The sequence below is a fragment of the Salvia hispanica genome, chromosome 3, assembly GCF_023119035.1.
Source record: "Salvia hispanica cultivar TCC Black 2014 chromosome 3, UniMelb_Shisp_WGS_1.0, whole genome shotgun sequence".
NCBI classification, from domain to species: Eukaryota; Viridiplantae; Streptophyta; class Magnoliopsida; order Lamiales; family Lamiaceae; genus Salvia; species Salvia hispanica.
This window is the reverse complement of record NC_062967.1, coordinates 33,812,157-33,838,127: the sequence shown is the minus strand read 5'-3', so window position 1 is coordinate 33,838,127 and position 25,971 is coordinate 33,812,157. Positions and strand designations below refer to the sequence as shown.

Below are 25,971 nucleotides of genomic sequence, written 5' to 3'. Positions count from 1 at the left end.
TCCTCTCCTAACACAAAAAAAATGATGATTCTGTTTAAGAATAGTTGAGAAACAATAATTCTTATCCAAAAACCCTACTTTAGAACATGGGACATGTGATCTATGAAGCGGATATTTTTCATATATATAATTATAAATTTATAACATTACAAGATAGCACTAAGGTAGCAGAGCAGCACCATATTTACATGCAACAGCTTTCCATCCAACTGTCGGCCACTCCACATATAGTCATTTTACATTCACATTAAGATAATAACAATAGTAGATACACTATTTCATAATATATTTTGGACGTTTTATTACTAGTTTTATCCAACGAAGATATTTTTTTGTTTTATTACTACTTCCGTCCTAAGTTAATTAAGGTGTTTTTTTTAGCACAAAATTTAAAAAATTCATATTAACAAAGAGAGAATAAAGTTTTTGCTAAAATAAAAAATGGCTCAATTAATACTACTCCTATAATTTACTACAAGGAAAGCAATAAAAATTTATTCATTGTGATCCCTGATTTAATTACCTAATTGATTTACCACTCCCCTCAAATTGAACAGTGAGAACTGACAGCTCCAATATTCAACTGAAGTACATTTGAGTTGACTATTTTTGTAAGAATGGTTCTCAAATTGAACAAATGATAATTGTGCATTCCACTCACAGTCTTGTCATTGATGAGCTGTTTGTCTACCTCCACATATTTTGTTCTATTATGTTGACTAAATTTTCCGAAATACTACTTACATAGGCTTTGTTATCCCATTTTAATTTTTAATTCATATTCTATCGGAGAAAAACCAATTTGAGCCATCAACTTCACTGACCACGATATCTCAATTAAACCACTTTTTAGTAACTACTTCTCCGAGTTATCAAATTTCCACTAATAAAGAAGAAATATCACGTTGTTGACTTCTGTCTATGGATTACCAGCCCAATCTAAAAAGTATCTTGCCCTTGATTTTTCGACTGCTTATTTTAGATACCCCAAAAATCATTAAGTAACTTGCCCATGTTTTTTCGACTATTTATTTAATTGGTTGGTAATCATAAATTTAAGATTCTTGTTTTACTTCATTTGTTTGCCAGGTTTACCTAGTTACCATACCCAACATTTATTTTCAACAACACAACCACAAAAGTAACACAACTACACAAGAATCAGTTGAGCAATATTAACAATAGTTCGATCAAGTACTATCAGTTCAAATAAATCAATTTTAGTTTGATATCAATATAAACATTAGAAAGCTTCCAAAAATGAGATATAAAGCTTATAAAACTACATAAGGTGTCAGAATTTGCTGGTGAGCGAGCTTGATGCTTGAGATTTATTTCTTTACATTATTTGAAACTCACACTCGATATGTGAAGTTGATTCGTTGCTAGAAAAATACACTTCAATCTTTACAATTTAATTTTGTACACTAAAAAGGCACTTCAATCTTGATCCAATTTCAATGTGAACATATATAGCAACACTACACATACAAGGTAACGAATCTATATTGTCACCTAGAGACTAGAGAGTATGCATACCCCCACCACAGACCACATCACGATATATACCTAGCTAGCTAGCTAGTAGCTATATCTCTTCAATGATTAGGTGTTTGTAAATTTTAACCGTAAATTGTGGTTCCTTCCTTACATAGTACCAAAGCATTTATATTGTAATCAATTAGCATTTGCAAACTTTGAGACTATCCCAAAAAATCAATAAAATAAGAAGTTGAGCTCAAAACCCTCCATAATCCATAGTCCATACATATGGAGCCACCAAATTCAGAGCAACACTCCCACCACCATTCTCTAAGCATCACTTCACCATCATGCCTCACAAAAATCATGGAAAATCAAGAGAAGATGACTCTGGTTTTGGATCTAAGCCTGTCAAGCAAAGATGCTGAGCCAAATCGAGTGTTCTCATGCAACTACTGCACCAGGAAGTTCTACAGCTCCCAGGCCCTCGGCGGCCACCAGAACGCCCACAAACGAGAGCGGCGCCTCGGCCACCACTCTCCTCTCCCTCTGCATAGGTCTCTTGCGATGCAGGTTCACAGCTCCATCATCCATAAGCCTACTTCTTCTAGCGTTCATGTGGGCCCACCGTTTAGGTACAAATTTGGCGGGTTCCCGGTGTTTGGGAGGAGGCCTCCTCTCCATCCGCAGCCGGCTGTAGGGCGGCTGCCGGTGGAAGGAGTGAAATGGGATGCTGGTGCTAATTTGCAGTTGAAGACTGAAGAGTTTAAAATCTTGGATTTGTCTCTCAAACTCTAATTAGTTTCAGTTTCCAATAACAATGTAAGATCTTCAATTCTCTTATTTCCATTGCTCAATTTTATGAGACCAATTTGAATTTCTCCCTCACGATCAACAACATTTTGTTACATTGTCAAATTGTTATCTACATACACTACACAAAATTTGAAAATTAATTAATTGTGTTGGAAAATTTTAAATATTAACCAAAATTGAGAACTCAAAGAACACTATCCTTAAGTTGAAAATACAATTGCCCATTAAACATTAATTTTTTGCTTTGATGGGATACTTTCGTTTGCTTCCCTTAATTTTAGTTGGGACACTATGATTGAAAATGTTTATTAACACGTCGATGTTATATTTAGAGACATAAATTAACATTATAATTAAATAAAAAAACATCCTTGGAAATTCTTTTCTTATAGTGTTGGTCAACCAATGGAATGAGATGCAGTGAAGCTAGTATATTTTTCGTTTAAATGAAATATGAAGTACAAGTTGTCAGCTAGATCCTAGCTTCACTAGCTAGGATCCTTAGATCTGTCGAAATTATAGTATTCCCTCCGTCCCATTGAAAATGGCTCACTTTCCTTTTTAGTTTGTTCCAATTAAGATGACCCATTACTTAAAATAAAATGGAAACACATTTATCTCTACTTTATTATCTCTCTCTTACTTTACTCTCTCCTCTCAACACACAAAATAAAGTTGCATAAAATCCTGTGCCGCCCAAGAAATGGGTCATCTTCCTTGGGACGGAGGGAGTATGTACTTACTCCCTCCGTTTCATAGTAATGGAGGCAAAACTTTTCGGCACGGAGAATAAGAAAAATTGTGTTAGTGGAATTAAGTAAATAGAGAATAAAGTGAAAAATGATAAAGGTAGAGAGATGAAGATAGAAAAAAGTAAGAGAGAGTAAAGTAGATGTGGAAAAATGTGTTGACTTTTAATAAAAAAAGAAATGACTCTATTACTATGGAACTGACGGAAATGGAAAAACGCCCCTATTACTATGGAACGGAGGGAGTATAATTTAATCCATTTAAATTATTTGCAAACTATGTGTCCCTTTATTGCGGGGTTGAAAAAAGTCATAAACTCGTACATATATACCGACAATAGTGGGTCTATGATAATAAATAAACTCATATATGCCTACGGTGGATGGATTAGTTGGTGCCAAGATACCAACGGACATTAATCTGTATATCATAATATACCAACAGATATTAAAATGATGAAACTACTTTCGGTGCGCATTCATTGTTTTCGGCGCGCCAATATGAATATGATGCCTCACAAAATATCTCTATTTGTTGTGTAGGTATTTTCGCAGTAAACTAAATATTTGGAATATATATTTTCCTATTATTGTTATCACAAGATGTATAACAGTGATAGAAATAAGTATTTGCGTCTAAATTCTCATCATTATCTGATTTAACTTTAATTTAAAATTCAATTATAAATTAGTAGCACCTAGTATTGAATTGTTCTGATTTCAAAATAAATCAAATGCGAATTTACATACCGAACATTAATTGATTTATTCTTATATTTGACCCCCCTCAAAGTTCTTAATCACGCCTAGCATGCAATGGCTTAAGCACGAAATTTGTGTAAAAATAACTTCAAATTTTCTTACAATAAATGCATTGTGTCGGCCTATGATGGTATAACGGTATCATTTAATTTTTTTAATATATCTCTTTCTTGTTAATCTGGTATGAATTCATAAAAACACATTACAGTCATAGGAGTATTAAAAATTTGTCAATGTTAATAAACAATCTATTCAATACTCATAGAGATAAAAAAAAAATAATTCAGGTGTGATTCAACCGAATAATTAGAGTGGGATTATCTTAAAGAAATACTCCGTAGTGAGGAATATATAGGAGTAAGTGAGCGAATAAAAGTAGTATGATTAGGTATATGTGAGTACTAGTCAACCCTACTAGATTAGAACTGATTTTGTCTGTGGTTGATTATTTTAAATATGTAGGCCAAATATACAGTTTTTCTCCAGTTATATGACTCAATGTCAAGTTTTCCTAGTATAATCATATTGGCAATTTACACTTTCGACTTATCCCAATGCCCTGTTTGGGTGATGAGAAATCCAAGTAGCAAACAAATGAGTGACACGTGGTATATATGTTGGCTAAATAAACAATATTTTAGAACTTAATTGTGATATTATCTTAACATTTTGTAGATTAACATCAAAAAATTTCTCATACATTCTCTCAAAAATACTTTTTAGTTCTATATATTAAGTGAGTTTATGGTTTAGTAAATAATTATGTTTTGGTACATATTTAACATTTCTATAAGAAAACTAACGGTCAACCGACATTTGCAGAAAAAAAAAAAAAAAAAATTGGTCTTACACATTAAGTGTGTTAATTTATGATCCTAGACAATACGTTTTGGTCCAGAACGCAGTTGATTGCTAATTTTTAGGGTTTAGACTTTGATTTATTTTAGACTAACACTAATTTTAGACTTTGATTTATTTTCTATAATTCTAGTCCCATCTAGTTAAGATTCAAAACAAATAACTGAAGAAGTAGATAATCATCACTGGAAGGAAAAATAAATGAAAAAATCATTCCTCCTGTATTGAACATGGAATTTAGACTGTGGCTTAGTATGTTATTTGATGATAAATGGTGGCGTGAGAGTCAAAACATCACTTATATATGATGATTAAATGAGCAAGTGCAATGTGACAAGAGTGGGGGCCTAGTCTACTCTATTTAAAAATTCTTCAATGGCCTTACTTTATTTAAAAAATGTGCTTCCCCACCGGTCACACAAGTAATACATTAATGTCACAATCGCTTTAAAGATACATATACTTCTTTAGTTCATTTTCCAATAACCTATGATTGACTAAAAACAATTGTGGCACTCGTCATTAATGCATGATTAACGGGTGCTCTAACTATTTAGTCATGGAATACATGAATAGGTATAGGTAGACCAATCTGAAATGTCGTATAACGACCACAATAAATGTTGCATCAATGTCATTACAGCTAAGAAAAACAAAATTTAAAAATGTCATATATTTTGAAGCAACAATATCTATCTCGTAATCTCAAATTGGATGTTTTTAGATACAAGTATAATGGAATGTTAATGCTCCGGATAGATTAGAGAATCATACAAAAACTCAAATCCGGTACAAAGTTCTTGTGATGATTCTTAAAAAATAATGCAAAAAGGAAGGGAAAAAACAAAAATGAAAAAGCTACTCTATCAATCAACTATCAAGCATTCTGTATAACAAAGAATATGTCATTTTCTTTGGGATCTACATATTGGGAAAACAGATGAACAAGAACAAATAAAAAGAGAAACAAAGAGAGCCATTTTCATTTCATAATCATGTTTTTAGTAGTTTAAGAAGCACAAGAAATACAGATGATATATGTATCAAGGAGTGCACTATTAATCTTGCAACAGTGTCTCATGTAAAGCTTCAAGAACCTTCACATAAGTGCCGGAGATGTCTCAGCTATCCACTCGTAAGAATTACACCCCCGACAAGTCAATGCTTTTGGCTTGGTGCTAGGTCGACATCTCCGAGGATCCGATCTTAGCGAACAATCAGAGAGTGAAAAAATTCTAGGCGCGGACCAGGCAATTGAGATTCAATTGTTCTGGTTTGTTTCTTTATTATACTAAGTTTTTATTTCATATGCTTTTTTCCTTTGTAGTAATTTTTAAAAAAAATTAAGTACTACTATGTTTTGTTATTGCCTTTAATTTATGTTATTTTGCTATTTTATTTTTTTAAATAACCCAAAAAAATGAAATGGTGGTGAAATAAGTCGGGTGGATTTTTATGGCATAATTTAGGATGCTATTGTAGGTGTTGGGACTGGAAGATAAAATACTAACGTGGCATGAGAAAATGAGGATGAGCGGATTTTTTAGGGCACTAAAATGTTGAGTATTTGACGTGACACAATATATATTTCTCATACACAATACTCATATTTGTTTTTGTTTATTATTATTCAAAAAAATAAATACCCTATTTTTTAATAATTTTTTAGTTAATATTAAAACATTCTCATTCAATAATAATAGTCAATTATTGTAGTAAATGTCTCACAAGTTTGGAACTGACACTTAGACTCAAATAATCATATTCGTTGTCAAAATTCAAAATTAATAGAGGCCTTTTGGAACTCATTTATTGTTACTACAATACTGCCTTATGTTGGGATTTCAACATTGATAAGGATATGAGAAAACACGAAATCTTCGAATTAACAAAGTTGAAGAAATTAAATCTCGTGTCACCAGTAAATAAGTAATGAACATTATTAGGAGAATATGCTTTTTGACATTATTAATGCCCTGATGTTGGCAATATACAACCTTTGTAACTCCATTTTCAAAATGACACACAGCAAATGTGCAGTTACTGATAATAGAGAGGTCCCAACTACGCGGCTCAGGTTTGCGGATCTGCTCGTTTGAGACGCGATAGAGCAATACATTCTTGTCTTTGTCCACTTTACACGCTGTACAAACCGAACCAAAACCTCCTTCCTGCTGATACTAATCCTCAATCGTGTGTATCGAGTAGCAAGCTTTTATGACTTAGTTTAGCCGATCAAAAAAGTATAGCTATAGACAGGTCGAAACAGCAGGATCCATCAGTCTCAGTGATCCACCGAGATCTACAGGCACTAGCGGTATGAAGGAATGCAGGACATCCGTTATCAGTGGTCTATAACTCGGCTCAGGTTGCACACATAGAACAGCTATGGCAGCCACCTGGTATATAGCAAAAATTCGGAGATATGGTAAAAAAGTTTTTAGGAGTTGACTGATTGTTTAAGAACTTTACTTGATATAAATGCTTCAAATCCATAGTGTTTACTATGGCCGGATCGACGATATTTGGGAGCTTCATTCTGTCAGTAAGCTGAGGCATTGCCTGCTCGTTGAAGATGGTAAAAGTATATTAGAACAGCGACTCGTAAACATATTTGTAGCAATTTTGAACAAGCTTTTACCCAGGTGACTATAGATTGGCATTGAGCTTCAGCTACCCTCTCGACCGGCCTTCTTCCCATCAAAAGCTCCAAAAGAACCACTCCAAATGCATATACATCACTCTTGTCAGTTAGCTTGCCTGCAAGATTGTTGCAAGAACTTTCTAGCATCAAAATTTCAAACTTTATTCATGCAAAAGTAGCTTCAGAAACAAAGCCAAGGTTAGTTTTAGGTACGAATGTTTATGCATTTACAACAATACAACGATATCAAACTTTGCACAATCTATTTCGACATGGAAAACTAACTTCTACCCTGGTTGCAATTAGTTCATAACAAAGATGTTATTCAGGGTTTATCAAACTTCATCTCTCATAATTAGCCTTCCTCTAAAGGAACATTATTCTGTTTCATTTAAAGCAGAAGATTGCAGCAATTCTTAGAATGCAATAAAGTTACTATGGTGAATTTTCATTGATTTTGTTGTTGGAGTAACTTTCCAACAACAATATGTTTCCCTCTAAAAGCAAATGGTCTTGCAGGGGATATCAGAGCAGCACTAAAACGGCAAACGAATCAGAGAAGCACCATCTTATTAATTTTTAATCCGTACAGATTGAGAGAATTGGGAATGGCCCTTACCATCCAGCAGGTATTCAGGAGCTACATAACCCAAAGTTCCGGAAAGCTTGATGTTGGCCTTGTTCGAGTGCCCTTCCGTAACAGCAAGGCCAAAATCAGAAAGCTGAACCAAAATGGGAATCAGTTAATGAATTCGTAACGTTTCCACTGTATGAGTTTATAGCCAAACCAACTTACCTTGGCATGAAAGTTGGAATCCAGAAGAATATTCGAGGATTTGAGGTCTCTATGGATCAGGGGAGGGTTGCATCGCTCATGGAGGTACTCTAATCCTCTGGATAATAATCAACGAAGCTCGCTAGCATCAGGAAACATACGAGGAAATGGAAATATTTTGCAAAATCAAGAATCAACATCAATACCTAGCAACATCCAGGGCAATTTTCATTCTCAGATGCCATGTCAATCTTGATTTATTAGGTCCTGAGGCAGTATTCAAGAACGTGAATCGGGGTATAAACCGAAAGCTTCATACTGCAAACCATATTTTGGAAAAATAAAGATTACCATGCAAGTGGAGTTCCAAAGATCCATTCTCCATCATTTCATAAACTAAAAAACGCGCTTCAGCATGTATACAATATCCTAAAAGCGAGACTATATTCTGATGCTGAATTTGACGCAGTGACTCAACCTCATTCTGAATGTAAAGACGAGACATGCGCAGTAATGAACATCAGCTAATCATAAACAAAGTCCGTGAAAGACTAAAGCACGGCATTTATGTTATATACCTCGAATTCTCTTTCAGCTTCGAGCCCACCAGCATATATTTTCTTGACAGCTGCATGGAATTGGCCATTGAATTGAGCTTTGTACACACGGCCTAACCCACCTTCGCCTAGAATATTGGCTTCATCGAAGTTGTTAGTAGCATTCACTAATAACTCGTACTCGATTGCAGCAATGGAGCCCTTCTTGCCCCCAATTCTCATGGAAGGGAACTTGTCCAGAATCGGACCAAATGAGATGCCTTTTGCACCATCTGTCAATGCATATAGTTATAAAACTTATACTACTACAAAAGCTTCGCAAAAACTTAATGAAACTCCATCAATTCAAGTGAAAAGAAACCTGATTTTTGGTGGCTTTTTTCATTGGATTTCTTCCTGAGCCTGAAGATCCAGAAACAAGATAACAGCAGCAATATCACAGCAAGAAGGGATGAAGAGACAACGAGGGCGACAAGGATTTTCTTGTTTAAATCCTGGTGGTGAACTAGATTCACTTCTGCAACTTATGATTCCATAAATAGAGGGATTATAGAACCAAATAGCAAATACTACATACCAATAAAAACAAAAAGGAAACAGCACATAAAAATCATCAACCACCACCTCCTACCTCCAAATATACCCAAAAATTCATCCAAAAAAATTGGAGAAAGGAGATTTTTTTTTAAAGATAAAATTAAAATAAAGGGAAAAGCATTTAAATAACATCCCAATTAGTTTAGCATCATGCTTTAGAACACCTTTCCTAAAAAGCTGCACAATGCTACAGAGTAATGACTTCAGATGCAAACATGATTATCTAATCTAGCTATCCAAATTCCCAAGAAGAACCAAACAATACTTCAAATAAACAGCAACAAAAATGTGTGGGGAAGGGAAATTACCTGGAGAATGTGCTCCCAGATCAGAAGAGTTGTTAAAAAAGGGATCTTTTTCAGTGGGAATAACCGGGTCAGAAGCAGGAGGGTCGGGCTTCACCTCAACTGGAACAGAAAGTGCAGGAAAACTCAAAACCCAAATTGATAGCAGCAGCAGAAACAAAATATTCATTCTTTGAGTTATTCTTATTTCTCCAAATTGTTCTCGAAAGAGATTTATGGGGAGAAAAGGGAAAATGGGATTTATTTCCAAAGTTATGTGGGTTTTGTCTGATACTGACTACTGAGCGGAATTCAAATTTGAAATGCTTTAAAGGTGGTGGTCTGTTATAAATGAGAGAAAGGGGACAAAGGATAGAAACAAGATTTGTGAAGTAAAAGCAATGAGGTTCCTTTTTGCTGCCCACAAAAGGAAACACAGCTGCCAATTACACTACAAATCATGTGGCAGTTATTTCTTCTTTATAGTTAACCGAAGGTCACGTTGTATGCGATGGTTGTTGGACAGAAAAAGAGAGAAATCCAAATTTATATATTCACTAATGTTTAAGAGAGATGAATTCATTCCAAAATGGGTGAAAAACCAAGTTCGGTGGGAGTTGTGTATTAGTAGTTTTTTTTCTATTTATATTGGATTTTTACTGCAACAAAATAAGTGAAAGGTTTTGCATTTTGAATCATTTACAAATTACAATAGTAACAATATAAAGGCAAAAGTAAAAACGATTGACTGGATGGACAGCAAAGAAAAAGCTCGAGTCTTGACCACGGTATTAGTAGGTCTGCTTATTCGGCCGGTTCCGGTTCTAACCGGATCGGTTGACCGGTTAACCGGTTTTAAATTTTCATAAATTCAAGAATCGGAACCGGTCGATTCCGGTTCCGAACCGGAACCGATGTGTAATTTTAATCCGAATTTATTTATAATTTTAAATAGTTCAATACTAAAAAAATAATAATCCAACATCTAGAATTATAACAAATAATACCTAAGAATTAAAATAAATACACAAAATACAAACCAACAATACAATAATATTCATATATGGATAAGAGTGATGCCAAGTGTAGTAGGTCGGGTCGGACTAGTTTATGTTAGCAATTTTTTACTAATACAAAAATAGGAGTTCTAAACTTTAGCATATTTTTTTAAAAAAATGAGTTTTAAAATTGAATTTCATTTTCCCTTTTTTGGCTAAACATAGTATTCATTGGAATTTCCAATACTAATTGATATTGTTGTGACTATTTGGTTTATACCGGAACACTTAATAAATTACTCACAAATATGTTAAAATCGTATGTTAAATGAATTGTTACATAAATTTGTAATAAATATATCATATGAAATGATATTGTATTTGTATAAGTTCTTTTGAAAACTAAAAACAAACTTATGATGTTCTACTCATTGTAGTTAGTTCATAAAAAATAAATTAGGGAAATAATTGTAGATTCAAAGTATCACAGATTAAACATTTAAATCTAAAAATCACAAAATGTTTCAAACTATTTTACTTCAATTCAAAATTAGTTCAATAAATTAGATTTTTTAGTATATTAAATTATAAAAAAAATAAAATTGAATTATAATCCGGTTCCCGGTTAGGAACCGGTCGGTTCCGGTTCCGAACCGGAACCGGTGTTATTTAAAAAGTTGGAACCGGTACCGGAACCGGAACCGGATTTTTCGGTTCCGATTCCTCAATTAACCGGTCGGTTCCGGTTCCGATTCCGGTTAACCAAGAACCGGAAAACCGTTTAAGCACCCCTAGGTATTAGTACTAAATTTAACAGAATCAAATAATTGCACTGTTCTTGGAAGGAAATTAGATTCATATTTATATGCATAATCTATATCGTTATTTATTTTAAATTAGGTGAGAATTTTTTTTACTCACAGTAGTAAAGCGGCTATTTTCTAGTTATACATCAAGGCATCAAATTATATCAAAGTGGTTTTTCAAACGATTTTTTTAATTTCTAAAAGCGGTGATTTTTATGTTTTGCTTGATAACAAATTTTATGTGGATTGATATCGTGGAAAAATGTTTATTGGGGTTGTGAGACGTGGTTAATATCAATATTTTGAAAATTGGACCGATAAACCAAAGTTATTATCAGTTCATGATTTAATAATATATGAAACTATTTAAATTTAATAAATGATTGACATTTTTATCTTTAATTTTCAATTCTAGTATTTTTAGTGAGATGAATAAAGTAAAATAATCTTAAATCTTAAAATTTAAATAGTCTTGAGATATCTTAAAATTGTTGGATCGGATCAGATGCTATCCAATATGAGTACTCCATTAAATAGGCTAATCCGTTATTTACCATGGATTGAATCATAATCTTAGGATACTCAAGGTCAAAACTATTTAATTTGTAATATTTGAGATAGTTTTGCTTCATTCATGTTTCACTACAATACTACTATGATTGAAGAAATTAAAGATAAAAATGTCATCTAACTAAATATATTTTTTTATTATTTATTAAAATTTAATATTCCTTTCGCCCGACAATAAGAGTCACATTTTTCTATTTCGGTCCATCCTACAATAAGAGTCACATTTCACTTTTATCATAAATGTTAAGTACGTAGGTTTCACATTCCACTAAATCACTTGACTCACATTTTATAATACTAAGATTAGATTATAGGATACTACTCTAATATAGTATAATTTTGGTATTATAGAGTCAGGCTAAGATGTATTCACTTAAACAAAATTTAATTAAACGAGAAATAAGATTAGGGACTTTTATTAACAATTTAATATGGTAATCGAACGAGTCCGAAGTTTATTCACTATTACTTGAGCTAGCACATCAAATGGCATACTATTATGAGTATAGTTTATTTGTGCTTAATAACGGCCTAATCTTCTCATGAGAAGAATCATTACAAAAATATCTTCATTTTATCAACGAAAACGCACGAGTTAAATTATGCGCGAGGTATTGATTTTAATAATAAAAGTATCAGCTCGTGGAGTTGTTTTAGTGCGCTTATATTTATAATTAAGATTAGACAGAACAATCTAATTTAAAATTAATACACTATTTAAAATTTCAATAATTGAGAAAATTAGATGCTGAAAGTAATTTGATTTTCAATATATTACAAAAAAATATAATAAGCACATCGCTTAAAATAAAGACAAAATTGCATAAACTGGGAATAAGATTGAGACAGCTTATCCAACATAATTAGCAGAAGAAAATAACCTTTTATTTATTGTGATGTGTTACAAAGAAAAACATGACTTGTATTGTATGGCATAGTGAGCACAAATTTGCATGGATCACATCATCGATATTCATTGCACCGACACCATTTAAAGCGGCAACGAATTTTTTGAATATAGCAGACTGTGACGTAAAAAATCATTTAAATATTACAATCTACAGCAACAGCTTTTATCTTAGGGCATCCGCAAATGTTGTCTCGGTCTCGTCGACGGCGATGCGGGATGCATCTCATCCCGACGAGACGAGCCGTCTCGATGCGTGACGCGTCCCGGAGAGGCCGGCCTCGAGCTGGCGAGACAGGCGCGCGGCGCCACGTGACGCGCGCTGGCGGATGGCGTGACGCCCACTCGCCGACCCGCGAGTGGGTGTCAGAATTATGACATCATAATTCATTTTTTTTAAAAAAAGGTAATATGACCGTTCAACGGTCATATTTTAAATTTTTTTATTTTTTTTTATTCTATAAATACTCTTCTCATTCTCCATTTTACACACAAACACACATCTATTATTCTCTCATCTCTTTTTCTTTCCTCTCCAATCACTTCTATAAAATCATTCCTTTATTTTTTTCTTCTCCCAAATTTAATCCATTATAGATCCATTTGAGCAAATGCGTCGAATAATGGAAGAATCGTTAGAAGAAGATCGACGTAGGGAGGAGGAAGCCGCCGCGCCTCCTCAAAGGCGACCCCGGACTTACATCCATCGTAACCGGGAGGAAGTCGCCGCAAGGTTGGAACGTGATTACTTCAGTCCGAACCCGGTATGGGGAGATATCTACCTCCGTCGCCGTTTCCGTATGTCACGCGCGCTATTTTTGCATATCGCGAGTACATTGGCAGCACAGGAAGAGTACTTCGGAGAAGGGTTCGACACTGTTGGTCGTCCTAGCCACACGACGCTCCAGAAATGTACTGCAGCGATCCATCAGCTTGCTACTGGACAAACGTCGGATTCGTTCGACGAATACCTGCACGTCGGAGAATCCACTGGGAGACTTTGTTTGTTGAACTCCTGCAAAAGCGTCCGGGCAGCCACCGACGAATTTCTGAAGAAGCCAACCACCGCGGATTGTCAGTTTCTGCTCCAACTTCACGAACAAGTGCACGGATTCCCCGAGATGCTCGGGAGTGTTGATTGCATGCATTGGCAATGGAAGAATTTCCCTGTAGCGTTGAGGGGGTCATACACGAGCGGCCACAAAGGCACCCACCCCACCGTTGTACTCGAGGCAGTCGCCGACTACCGGCTATGGATTTGGCATGCGTATTTTGGGGTCCCCGGCTCGAACAACGATATCAACGTGCTCAACAATTCCGACCTCTTCAGCGAAGTTCTGAATGGTAAAGCGTCGGCCATCAACTTTATCGCTAACAATCGCCAGTATAAAATGGGATACTATCTTGCCGACGACATCTATCCGAAGTGGCCAACCTTCGTGAAGACGTTCAACAGGCCTGCGAACGAAAAGCAGTCTCTTTTTGCGCAGAAGCAAGAGCCTGCTCGCAAGGATGTGGATAAAGCGTTCGGGGTTCTCCAAACTCGATTCAACATTATCAAAGCCCCGGCTCGACAGTGGTTTATGGAGAATATGGTCGACATCATGTATACGTGCATAATCTTGCACAACATGATTGTCGCCAACGAAGGACCTGAGGCGGGAAATTGGTTCGACCCTGAAACCTCGAGAAGCTCAACCGCAAGTAGTCCGCCTCGAAGGGGAGTGCATCCGTCTTTGCAAGAGCGGTTGTCTATTCGGGCAAGGACACGTGATTCTACCGTCCACGCCCAACTCCAGGAGGATCTAATAGAGCACATTTGGGCAAAATTTGGCAATCGTTAGATGATTGTCACTAGAGAACTCCTTCTTCTGCTTCTTTGCCTCCATTTTTTTTTGAATTTAAGTGTGCAATTTGTAATTTCTAGTTTTTTAAATTATGTCTTTTTTATTTTTTTAGGTATTTAAATTGTAATTTTATTTTATTTAATGAAGTGTGTTTTTATTAATTGAATTTGTTGGAAATAACAATAAAAAATGAAATTGAATGAATAGTTAAGGGATGAGATGGTTAAGAGATGGATGGATGCAGGTGTTGTCTTTTAGTTAAGATATGAGCTGAAAAGTACAGTGAGACCCATGAATAATGAAGAGATGAAACGGTTAAGAGACGGATAAGAGACAGGGATGCGGATGGCCTTAGACCCTATATAATTAAAAGTATTTAAATAAAATTGAAATATTGTAACTATTACAAAAAAAATTATTTCCCGTAAGCGTTGGATCTAAAATTTCAATAAATAAATTCAACTATAAACCGATTGCAGTAAGATACACATCTTTTACTCAACAATCATTAAAAAAAAGGCCACGGACGTTTTTTTATTTTATTAAGGATGCTAATTTGTATGTGTAGCTATACTATCAACTTATTATAAAGTGTTTTTAGTGTTGGTTTCCCAACTAAAATTAGGGACACAAATTGAAGTGTCATTAAAAAATAAAAGGTTATGATAATTTGTTTTCAGTTTAGGGATGTTTTTTTTGCGTCTTTATGGTTATTTTAAAAAAATTTGAATGCTAGTAATGGCGTCTCAATTTTTGTATCCTTACTTAAGTATTGATAAGTTTTTTTCGACCATAGTAAGATAAGTACATTATTTACTCTTCATTTGTGACATCGTGTATATATGATTTTCGATGTAATATAGTAGTACTCACAATTTTACTAAATATTTTTCTATTACATAATTTTAAATAAATCCAAAATTTTTGGATTTTTCAAATAATTTAATAAATTACATTATAAACTGAAATTTAAGCAAACTAGATTATCTTTCAGTCAATTTCTCCAAAACAATTTTATTAGAGAGCTTACATTTCCTAACGAAGTAGTGCAAGAATGCAATGATGCCAAAAAGTGTTACTACATCTATCCCCCAAAATTTGTCCCAGTTTGATCCGGCACGGATTTTAAGAAATGTAATGAAAGGTGAGTTGAAAAAATTAGTGAATTGTGGGTCCTATTTTTATATATTAATTATATAGAGTAAAGCCCAAAATTGGTCCTGAATATATGACCATTTTACGTTTTTAGTCCTAAATATTATCTTTTGGATTTTTTGGTCCTAAACATATGAAAATTTGATCATTTTGGTCCTCCGTCAACATTTCCGTTAAAAACTAACGGTCAACGGATTTAATCTCGATTTTGACCAAATTAAACTTTTAATTCTGAAATTTTACTCCCTAATTATTTATACAAATAACTAATTTACTAATTATTCAAAATAATTTATTTTGAAACAAAGGCAAGGTCCACCCCCCCTCACTTCATCTCCTTCCCCTTCCTCTCCGACCAACACAGAAGACACCTTCCCTCTCCTCAAACTCCTCCCCGCCGCCATTCTCATTCTAGTATCCTTTCTCTCTCTGGAAGAGCGAGAGGTCCACCAGATCCCTCCAATCAACCAATCCCTCCTTCCCCCCCACACAAGAAGCAGTGCCGCCACAATTCCCCGCCCCTCTTCGACTGCTTCCACTACTACACCAGCTTCTGGTTCCGCTGGAACTCCTCCCCCAACCGCGAGCTCATCCACCAAGCCATCGAAGCCTTCGAGGACCACTAAACTCCGGCGAGTCTCTCAACAACTCCCCCAAGACCAAGCGCAGGGACAAATTGGCCCGCCACAACAAACCCCCAATTTCCTCGCCGCCGGAAAATCAAGAAATTCCATCTCCTCCGCCGCTCGATGTTGATGAATTAGCCCGGGAGTGAGTGGGAAGAAGGATATGGTGGACGACTGTGTGGATGCGGCGGTGGCAGCGCCACCGGCGAGGACGCATAAAGGTTTGGCTAGGAAAGTGTTGCCGGACGTCATGGGTATATTCACTTCGCGTTTAAGGAGTCTTTGGAGTCTGAATTTGTGAGTAAAAGAAATAATTAGGGAATTAATTAGGGAGAAAGATTTCAGAATTAAAAGTTTAATTTGGTCAAAATCGGGATTAAATCCGTTGACCGTTAGTTTTTAACGGAAATGTTGACGGATGACCAAAATGATCAAATTTTCATATGTTCAGGACCAAAAAATCCAAAAGATAATGTTTAGGACCAAAAACGTAAAATGACTATATATTCAGGACCAATTTTGGTCTTTACTATTAATAAAATGTGAGTAGAAATAAGTTAGTAGAATATGAGGTTAACTACCAAAAATAGTAAAAGTGAAATGGGATAAATTTTAGGGGACGGATGAAAATAGAAAAATGGGACAAATTTTCGGAGGTAGTATCTAGTTACTAGTAGTACTAATTAATTTATGCATCAAGTAAGATATGTTGACAGTGATGTATGATTAATTAATTCTCTCCCGCTTAATTTATACATCTCTCCTAATGTCACTTAATTTCTATGTACATTTATATAAGCAATATTTGGATTTACGACATTTATTTATTCTGGCATACGACATGCATGGTTAATTATTTATCTAAACCTATTAATTCATATCCTATGGTTTGTAATATCTGTGTCAAATTCACCACAAATGATAAGTAGATTTCAAAATTATACTAGTACAAAAATAAAAGATTATATAAAGCTGAATACGAATTATGCCACACATATAGTATATAACTTACCTATTCCATTATATTATACTACTACAGGTGTCTCAATATATTTCAGCCGTTATATAACATAAATTAATTACATTAATATTTATTGCTAATAATTATATAGTCCGATATAGACGAATTAATAAAGTATTCGATATATATATAATATACTCAAGAGATAAATAAATAGGTACCTAATTCGTAAGTTTATTAGTAGTCACTTTTCTACAAACGTTAGCTCTATTATTTAATCAATAAACAATACACTTACAAAAAGTGTCTCAATAATAAAGAAACTAAATGATTGCATACATAACAACGTAACCAACCACCACATTACTTGCCCTCGTTGGAGACGAAGCCGAAATGCATGCATGTGAAGAAAATTTGTTCACAAACCAACAAAAGATGAAATAAAATAGTAGTAGTAGCAGTATTAATATTACTACAATATACTCCCTCGGCCTGTGAAATAATATCCCACTTTACTATTTTGGGATGTCCGCGATTTAAAGTTTCATTTACATTTTTCCATTCTAGGTAAATGGACATATCATTCATCAAACTCATTACACTCATATTCTATTATAAAATTAATATATAAAAGTAGGATCCACATTCCATTAACTTATTTTTCCATTTTTCTTTTCAGAATCAAATAATTTATTAAAACCTGTACCGAATCAAAATGAGACTATAAATGGCGGCCGGAAAGAGTATATATGTCCAACACCCAAATCCTATACCATTTATAGGATCCAGTACACATTTAGGTCAATAATGTGGGCGACAAAATAGTGTAATTATTGAATTTGACCATAAATCTAGTGCTGGATTAAATATATAGTATCTCTATATATTATGCATAATGCATTATATGATTGTCCAACTGGTTTGCAGAAGGGGACAAATTAAAGATGCTTCACCAAATCAGTATTAGTGGAAACTGGAAAGACTCAGATCTTGCTACTTCTTTATCAAAAAGATGTACTATAGAAAAATGAAATGCTAGTATCTCTTCATATTATTTTGTTGCTGGTTAATTTATTTGATTTTTTACCCTGAAATTGAACGGCACTCTCGAATGTATCGATTTAATATATGTACATTTATCTACTAGGCTACATCACCGGCGTAGCTAGAGGAACAGGATGGGGTGGCTGACCGCTAATCCTCCAAATAGTTTGGAGAATCTAATTATCTCTTAGGCCGAGTCGAAAAATATCATAACATACTAAATAGGACTTTTAAAGCTGGATGGAGGGAGTACTAGTTATTACTGCTTCATAAAACAAAGAACTTAGGTTTTATTGATAATGAAGTTGAATTTATTTAGTAAAATTCATTATATAACTCTTAGATTTTAAATATATCCCTAGTAAATACATGTTGTGCTTGCAAACTAGCATTTTTTTTGTAGTGCCTAATGTATGGCGTATGGCCAAAATGCCAAATGGATTTTCTCTTTTTAAAGTTATCCTGCCTAAATTTAACGAAAATTGTATGCTTTTTAATGCTAAGGGTAGTAGGAAAGTGAAAAGGGAAAAGCTAAAGTGATTGTAACAATCATACTTCAAAAGTTGATAAAGAAAACTTTTTAAAAGTTTTGGAAACATGGACCATTAGAAATTAGTTGAATATAAGAAAAGTGTTAAAATCTTATCAAAGGTTTAGTTTGACCAGGCCGCAGAGGTGACGGAGCATTTAATTTCGGGAAATTAAATTATACAAAATCGATGTAAGGACTGCATAGATGATCTTGATATATTCATTTTTCCTAATTAAATTGATTCTCAGTGAGTGAAAAATAATGAATAAAAGTTCGTCATAATAATAGAGCTACGAGATTAATTAATATGTGTATTAATTATCCCTCATTAGTTTTCCAACATTTATTAAACATGTTTAATGGGTTAAATCATTAAATGTAATTAGTATTTGGGGATGACACGCTAAATCCAATAGCACTATTTGTGCGTATCTCGTCTTATAAAAAGAGAATTTCTCAACCTGGCTTGATTATCTATATTGGATTAGGATTGTAAAAAAATATAAAGTTGAACTCTCCAAGTTTTAAGTTTCATTTGCAGGTTGTGCAACTTTATAGTATAGTATAATAGACTAATTTTTAGTTGTTAATGTGAATATATTAAGTGACCGGTGGAGAATTAGTGTAACAGGCAAATAATTGCTCTTATTCATTTAAACTATTTTATCACTCATCACTATACATTTAATTAGCTTACATTAATCTTTCAGTAATTTCAAGTAGTTGGCTATACACATATCCTTTTGTTACATCACGAGATTTATATTATAATGATGTCATTGATGAGGATAAGGATGCTATATTACTAGATTTTAACTGGTCATGATAGTAGTTCATTGGAGTTCAAGAATAGCTAAAACCTTTTTGTTGTTAATTTTATTTCAACCCTTAAATATATTATTATATTATGTATAAACTTATACTAATACATTTCGAAGTTTAATAGTATGAAGCAAAGAATTAAAACTCAAAACTTACTGTAAGAAAGTGAGTCCTAAATTGCCCAACAAGCATAGAGCCCAAATGTGATGCAACCCAATATATAAAGCATCACATGGGCCCAACGCCAAGCCCCTCGGTTCATCAGGGCTCAGAGCCCAATTGAATTGTTTGAGGACAAAGTGTGTTTAGAAGTAGTAGACAAAACTCTTTACAGTTGTAAAAATATATTTCAACTTAGATAAATACTAGTAGTACAATTTAGTTTGTCTTGGATTCGTCCAATATCCTTGACCAAATAGCAAGGGAATTGATCCCTACCTTGTACATGCAACAACTTTAAATCCTTGGGCCGAAATTTACTAGCCCAAATTTATAATAGAGTCTAAATTTTATTTTTCATGATTTTGCCCAAAATAATAAATTCATTTTCTTTTGGTAGACTAAAACTAGGCCCTAATATGATGCTTCAAAGTTCCATTTTTTAAACTAGGAACAAGGTTTAGATCACGTTAAAGGTGGATTTATCAAAATCACACGTTTATCTTAATTGTGAGTTGTGACTACTAAATTCTAGTTGGGAATTAATGAATCGTAAATAGGATTTGATAGAACCTAACATTGATCAATAGCTACCAATTGAATTTAATTATAGAGTGGTCAACTACATAAAGAAGTCAGTTTTTTTCGCAGAAACAATACCAACTGCATGATAATTTTGTCCAATGTTTATTCGCATAGGATTAAGTTATTAACATACCAACTATGTTATTCACCTTAAAATATCTAAAAAGTAAGAATTGGACGTTCTATAATTCAAATATAATACTTTAGTTAATTCTCAGTTATTCTTATCATGAGATGTCATCAATATTTTAGAATCAATCCATGATCACAAAATTATCAATATTACTAGGACACAACTAGATATGGTACTACTACTACTACTACTATATACAGTATTTATGACTTTTGTTGTTTAAAGAGAGTTGTATTTATGACCTATTTACAATAAGGGTTTACATTCAATAATATTTATAGTAAACAAATATAAACGGACCATAATCTTATGGTCATGCCTCAACAGCAAAAAAAAAATAAAAAATTACTCGTGTTACATGTTTCCCACACTAGATCAAATTATGTTGGTGAATCCACTACTTTCGATATCCACGTGTATGTCAATGTGCTGCATGAACAATTTATGATACAATTCTTACAAAATAAAAAGCAATGAAATCGTAATTCAAAAATTGGGTGTTCCTAATAAAAGAATTATTCTGAATTAAAGAATTTGAATTTATAGATTGTGATTTGTGGATTCATTTCTTCTCCACCCTAAACTTAGGTATGGATGCTATTTAATATATGTACAAAGTGGGTCGGCACCAAAATGCTACAAGACTTAAGTGGGACATACAATATTTTGATTCAAGGCAACGCATCTGTGGAAGTGGTGTCCCATTTTAGAATTTTGAAGTAATTGAGCGGAAATATCATCTTTTTCTAGATTCCCATCATGATTATTCTTTTTCCATACCCTTTTCGTTAATTAGACATAAACATATCTCTATATTGTTCACAATTTTTCACAATCGCACTTCATGTTTTCACAATTTTTTCTGATAAAATATTTAGCAGCGGGTTACTTTTTTTTATGGATTAACGGCCGAAAGGGATAGCTAAATAGTGATTCATTTTTATTTGTTTTATTGTTATCCTTTGTATCTCCAATCCGTGTATTACGTGTGCTCATAAAAAAAGGAAATATTTGTAATAATAATGAAAAACTAATACTCCTAACTCAGTGAATGCTTCCAAAACACTATATATTTACATTTCTAAAATAAAATATTACATTTCGTCCGAGTAAAATGTTAGATAGTAATAGTAATTTTGTAAGTAAAAAAGGCTAATTAAATTTTCGCAGAGAAAAAATACTTAAATTTCAAGGAAGATGTAATAAGGTTGACCTTTGAGATTATACCACACATAGCCAAAACTAAACAAATACTACTACCTATACATATAGTCAAATGAACATATATTAAAATGTTTGTTATTTTGAACATTTGTATACGAATCTCATATAATAACTTAAATCAATTGCATTAAGCATGCACACTTGGAAGTAGGTTAATTTATATTAGTAACATATTCTCTTTTTTTACTCAGCTGTAACAAGTAAAATCTCAAGGACATTGAACAAACAAAAACAAATACTCATAAAATACACAAATAAAATAAACGGATATGAATCATGAATATCCTCGTCATCCATGACATGGTACTATCAAATGAGAGTAATGATTCTTGAAATTTGAACATTAACTCTAAGCACCCCAAATCAAAACCACCCAACACTCGCCATTCAAATACAGCTACGCTAATCAAATCCGTTGGAGCCATTTCACTTTTAAGATAGAGATGAAATATTGTTGGTCGCAAAGATTTTGAATGTTATTCATTGATGGTAAATTATCGTGCCATTTATATATATGCAAAATTCAAGTACAGCACATAGTAAATTAAAAATGATGTGTGCATTCAAGACCATCTAATTTAGCATATTACTCAGTAGCATTTAATATCAGCCAATAATGTAACACTAATTGGTTGATTCTAAGCGCAGAAATAGTTATTAAAGACACATAAATCGTGAATAAATAGAGGATTGACCTACACCCAGACTGAAATCCCTGAAATAACCTCAGATGTGAAAACAAGGCAATAGTAATAGCTGCCTTATGACTTATGTGTGACATTAAAAATAGCCGGTCATACAACTTCTTTACAAGCAGCTACTTCTTTAACACTACTTCAATAACTTATTATTTCTATATATTTCTTATTAATAATTTTAAAATTAAAACATGTATTGTTATTTAATAAGGTCATCGTGCTGGGTGGGGAGGGGGTTTCGTGCATCGTAGGCACCCCCTTGTTGTTGGGGAGGACGACAAGTGGGGTGATGCGGAAGGGGGGATGGCATTATGTGTGGGCAGGGACGGATCTGATTGGCAAGCAGGAGGGGCAAATGCCCTCCCTCAAAATTTCATATCTATGTATAGAATCTATTGTAGAAAAAATATAATATTAGTTTCTTCTTTAAATGCCCTTCCTCAAATACTTCAAATATCCCCACATGTATTTTTGCCCCTTCAATGAACATTTTCTAGATCCGGCCCCGTGTGTGGGTGTTGGGCGATGGAGAGACGATGCAGTGCTCATGTGGGGGAATATAATTATTTTTATTTCGTAGCAATTTTAATAGAAGACTATATGTTATTTAGTAGGGAGTATAGAAAAAGGAAAATGATGAAGTGTCCTTCCCCCAACACAAGGACTTGTCTGTGTAAGCATCTTCACCACACACACACACACACATAGTATGTATTTATTACTTTTACTAAAAATAAATATGAAAACTTGTTCGCCAACACACCATCATTCCAGTTTCCCTTTTTCATCTTTCTCTCTCTCTCTCACAGTAACAGCCAATATGGGCAGTGGTGGCGCCGACGAGGAATGGGTCAACGCCGCCATGACCGACGACGCTATGGTGGTGGACCTCCTGGTGCGCCTACACCGCGCGCCGCTGGAGTGGAGCGTGCGTCAGCGGAGGTCAAAGGTTAGGAAAGCTGGGCGCAGCAGCCCCTCCACTCCCCTGTCGCTGTCCTCCTCCGCCTCCCACGACTTCAAACTCTCCACCTCAACCACATCTAAGGTATCATCAATTTACCAGAATCAGAATATCTCTGCTTCTTCTCTTCACTTTCTTTTTCTCAAACTCACAAAATTACCCTCCCCTCCTGCATGCCCCGAATCTCATACCACGCTTCCATCTTCCTAATTTTGAATTCACTAATTTTCTGAAATAAATTAGTCTTACACTTTGTTTCAACGTCACAAGGAGGAGCATTGAATCACTCTTATCACGTTTTTTTCCTCCCCACTTCGCCCCCAAACTAGTGATAAGACCGAAATATCCCTCGATTCTAGCAGTCATAGTACCGAATTTCTTGGAATTGAATGGAAATGGAATTTCTTTCATTTTCTAGAATATTTACACGTAGGGGTAGTTTGGGTAATTTAGGTCTGCTCCGTTAAAGCGGTGGCGTCGCAAAATGGGACGAGTGGTGGTTTAATTACTCATTAATTAATTAAATAGGGTAGGTCCCACACTTTCCTCCAATCACAACATGCCACCTGTTAAGCGTCATATCTAATTAAACCCACATGCATACTCGGGTGGGGTTTACTTAGGTTGTGTTTAGGACAAGATTAGTTAAGATGAAATCAAGAATGTGACAGCTTTGCTACAACCATTTTTTCCTGAAGTTTGCATAGTAGTAATTGGGTTTTGTAAAAGGGGTTGATTTATTGAAAGACAGTGGGTTAACGTGGGGTGTTGCTGCAATTGTAATTAAATAATCATCCGATTTGTTACTTCAAGAAAGGTTGAATTTTTTTGAGAAGGATAAAGTTGGATGGGGATGATTGGGTTTGAAAATAGTAGTAGCAACTAGCATGTGTGTGATTTTCGGTGGCGTGAAATAGGCGAATACCATTTGTAGGAAATGGATTGAGTGGTTGAAGGTGAAGGGGCCCCCTTTTTCTTTTCTTGTCACCAAACTGTTGTTTTCGGCCCATAATTTATTCTACTTCTTCTTCAACTGATTATGCTTTTTCATACTCATTTTCCCTCTTTCTGAGTTATATATTACTTTAAATTCGATTCAATGTAGATATGCCTGACTCTTAGATGCTCCTAATTTTGATGCAGAGTAATAATGTAGATGGTGAAAAGACCAACTCCAAGAGGTCAAGAAAAAAGAAGGTGAGTTTAATAGGTTTCTTGAGTTAGATGTTATATAGTAGTACTAATAGTCATTTCAAAGTATACGGATGGATTTGGAAGATGCAAATAACTTGTCTAAATAATATAGTTATGTGCATTTTGATGTTTCAAATGCACATTGGATACCTTTTTCATCAAATGTATGAAGTTTTATTTATTTGTAAAACTCATTCATGTTAATCAACATGTAGCCTTGAACATGAGCATGAGCCATACTAATGTGTTCCTTCCACTCTTGTGTATATGACAGACTTTGGCAGAGCTCAAAGACGAAGAGAGCTCACTGCTCAAGGAAAGAAGAGAGCTAAAAAGGGTATATTCCGTGCTTCATCTACAATGTAATGAATTTTGATTCAATAACCGATGTCGTTTCCTCTTCAGGAAATGGCAGCCTTACGAATGAATCTGGAGAGACAAAGGGCTACACACGAGAGACTAAAGCGGATGAAGGTAATTACACTCTTCTTTATTTTCTTTGAAAATTTTGATACTTCTTTCAATCATGTTAGACAATGACATTCTCTTATGTTCAGATTGATCTGCAGCCATCTCAAGAATCAACATCCGTAGCGGAGGAATCAGTCTCTGGACAACAACTTCAAATGGCATCAACGGCTTGTGATGCACCACCAGTTGTCTCAGGGAGTGATGTCTGTGTGCAATCGTCTGTTTCAAATGCTCGTTGCAACGGGAATGCTGATGCAGCATCTGGTTCTAAGTTCATCCTCCCTGATCTAAACGTTCCGTTTGATGAGCCCAGCTAGCTAGACCATCAACGGTGCACCTGTTCTCGACTAAGACAGAACAGGTACAATAATGATATTTATACTTGATAAAGACTAACCTCTTTTAGGACAGAGTATTGTAGTTATACGGTAGAAGCAGTTACCTCCAACTCGGCCCGACCAACTGCCAGTGGTTGGGATCTATTCTTTTTGTTTAGTTATTACCAATGTACTACAAGATTGGAAATATTAACTGCTAGATTATGTCAAATTCTTCTTCTCTTGTAGTAGTATTTTTCTTGAGGATTTTATAGGTGAAAATGTAAACTGTTTTGTGTAAGAGATACTATGTGTTATGTCTTCAAAGGAAATATTTGTGACAGAGAAAGCCGAAGCCGAAGGATCATTTAATTTGGTATGTATCAAGTTATATTTTTAGGTGGGCCACCCCTCAGAATGCCCGGAGAGTTTAATTG

General features: G+C 34.4%; 3 protein-coding genes across 5 annotated transcripts; 2 read left to right on the top strand and 1 right to left on the bottom strand.

Annotated features, from left to right (window-relative positions):
* Nucleotides 1-1,604: 1,604 nt before the first annotated feature.
* On the top strand, nucleotides 1,605-2,370 carry LOC125216630 (zinc finger protein 3-like). The gene has a single exon (XM_048118386.1). The coding sequence runs from the start codon at nucleotides 1,771-1,773 to the stop codon at nucleotides 2,278-2,280; it is 510 nt and encodes a 169-aa protein (XP_047974343.1). The 5' UTR covers nucleotides 1,605-1,770; the 3' UTR covers nucleotides 2,281-2,370.
* Nucleotides 2,371-6,582: 4,212 nt separating this feature from the next.
* Nucleotides 6,583-9,844, bottom strand: LOC125212076 (probable receptor-like protein kinase At1g80640). Of its 2 annotated transcripts, none has more exons than XM_048112114.1 (10): nucleotides 9,549-9,844; nucleotides 9,005-9,166; nucleotides 8,665-8,915; nucleotides 8,438-8,570; nucleotides 8,293-8,353; nucleotides 8,108-8,204; nucleotides 7,931-8,033; nucleotides 7,309-7,427; nucleotides 7,140-7,229; nucleotides 6,583-7,066 (listed from the first exon to the last, which is right to left on the bottom strand). In XM_048112114.1, the coding sequence occupies exons 1-10, from the start codon at nucleotides 9,712-9,714 to the stop codon at nucleotides 6,917-6,919; spliced, it is 1,332 nt and encodes a 443-aa protein (XP_047968071.1). In that variant the 5' UTR covers nucleotides 9,715-9,844; the 3' UTR covers nucleotides 6,583-6,916. The 2 variants fall into 2 exon arrangements, with proteins under 2 accessions (XP_047968071.1, XP_047968072.1); XM_048112115.1 differs by having other exon boundaries at nucleotides 9,005-9,160.
* Nucleotides 9,845-23,121: 13,277 nt separating this feature from the next.
* On the top strand, nucleotides 23,122-25,889 carry LOC125212553. Of its 2 annotated transcripts, XM_048112760.1 has the most exons (6): nucleotides 23,122-23,264; nucleotides 23,401-23,636; nucleotides 24,696-24,749; nucleotides 25,021-25,083; nucleotides 25,152-25,220; nucleotides 25,304-25,889. In XM_048112760.1, exons 1-6 carry the CDS (start codon nucleotides 23,192-23,194, stop codon nucleotides 25,532-25,534), a joined length of 726 nt encoding a protein of 241 aa, XP_047968717.1. In that variant the 5' UTR covers nucleotides 23,122-23,191; the 3' UTR covers nucleotides 25,535-25,889. The 2 variants fall into 2 exon arrangements, with proteins under 2 accessions (XP_047968717.1, XP_047968718.1); XM_048112761.1 differs by lacking the exon at nucleotides 23,122-23,264 and having other exon boundaries at nucleotides 23,353-23,636.
* The last annotated feature ends 82 nt before the right edge of the window (nucleotides 25,890-25,971 follow it).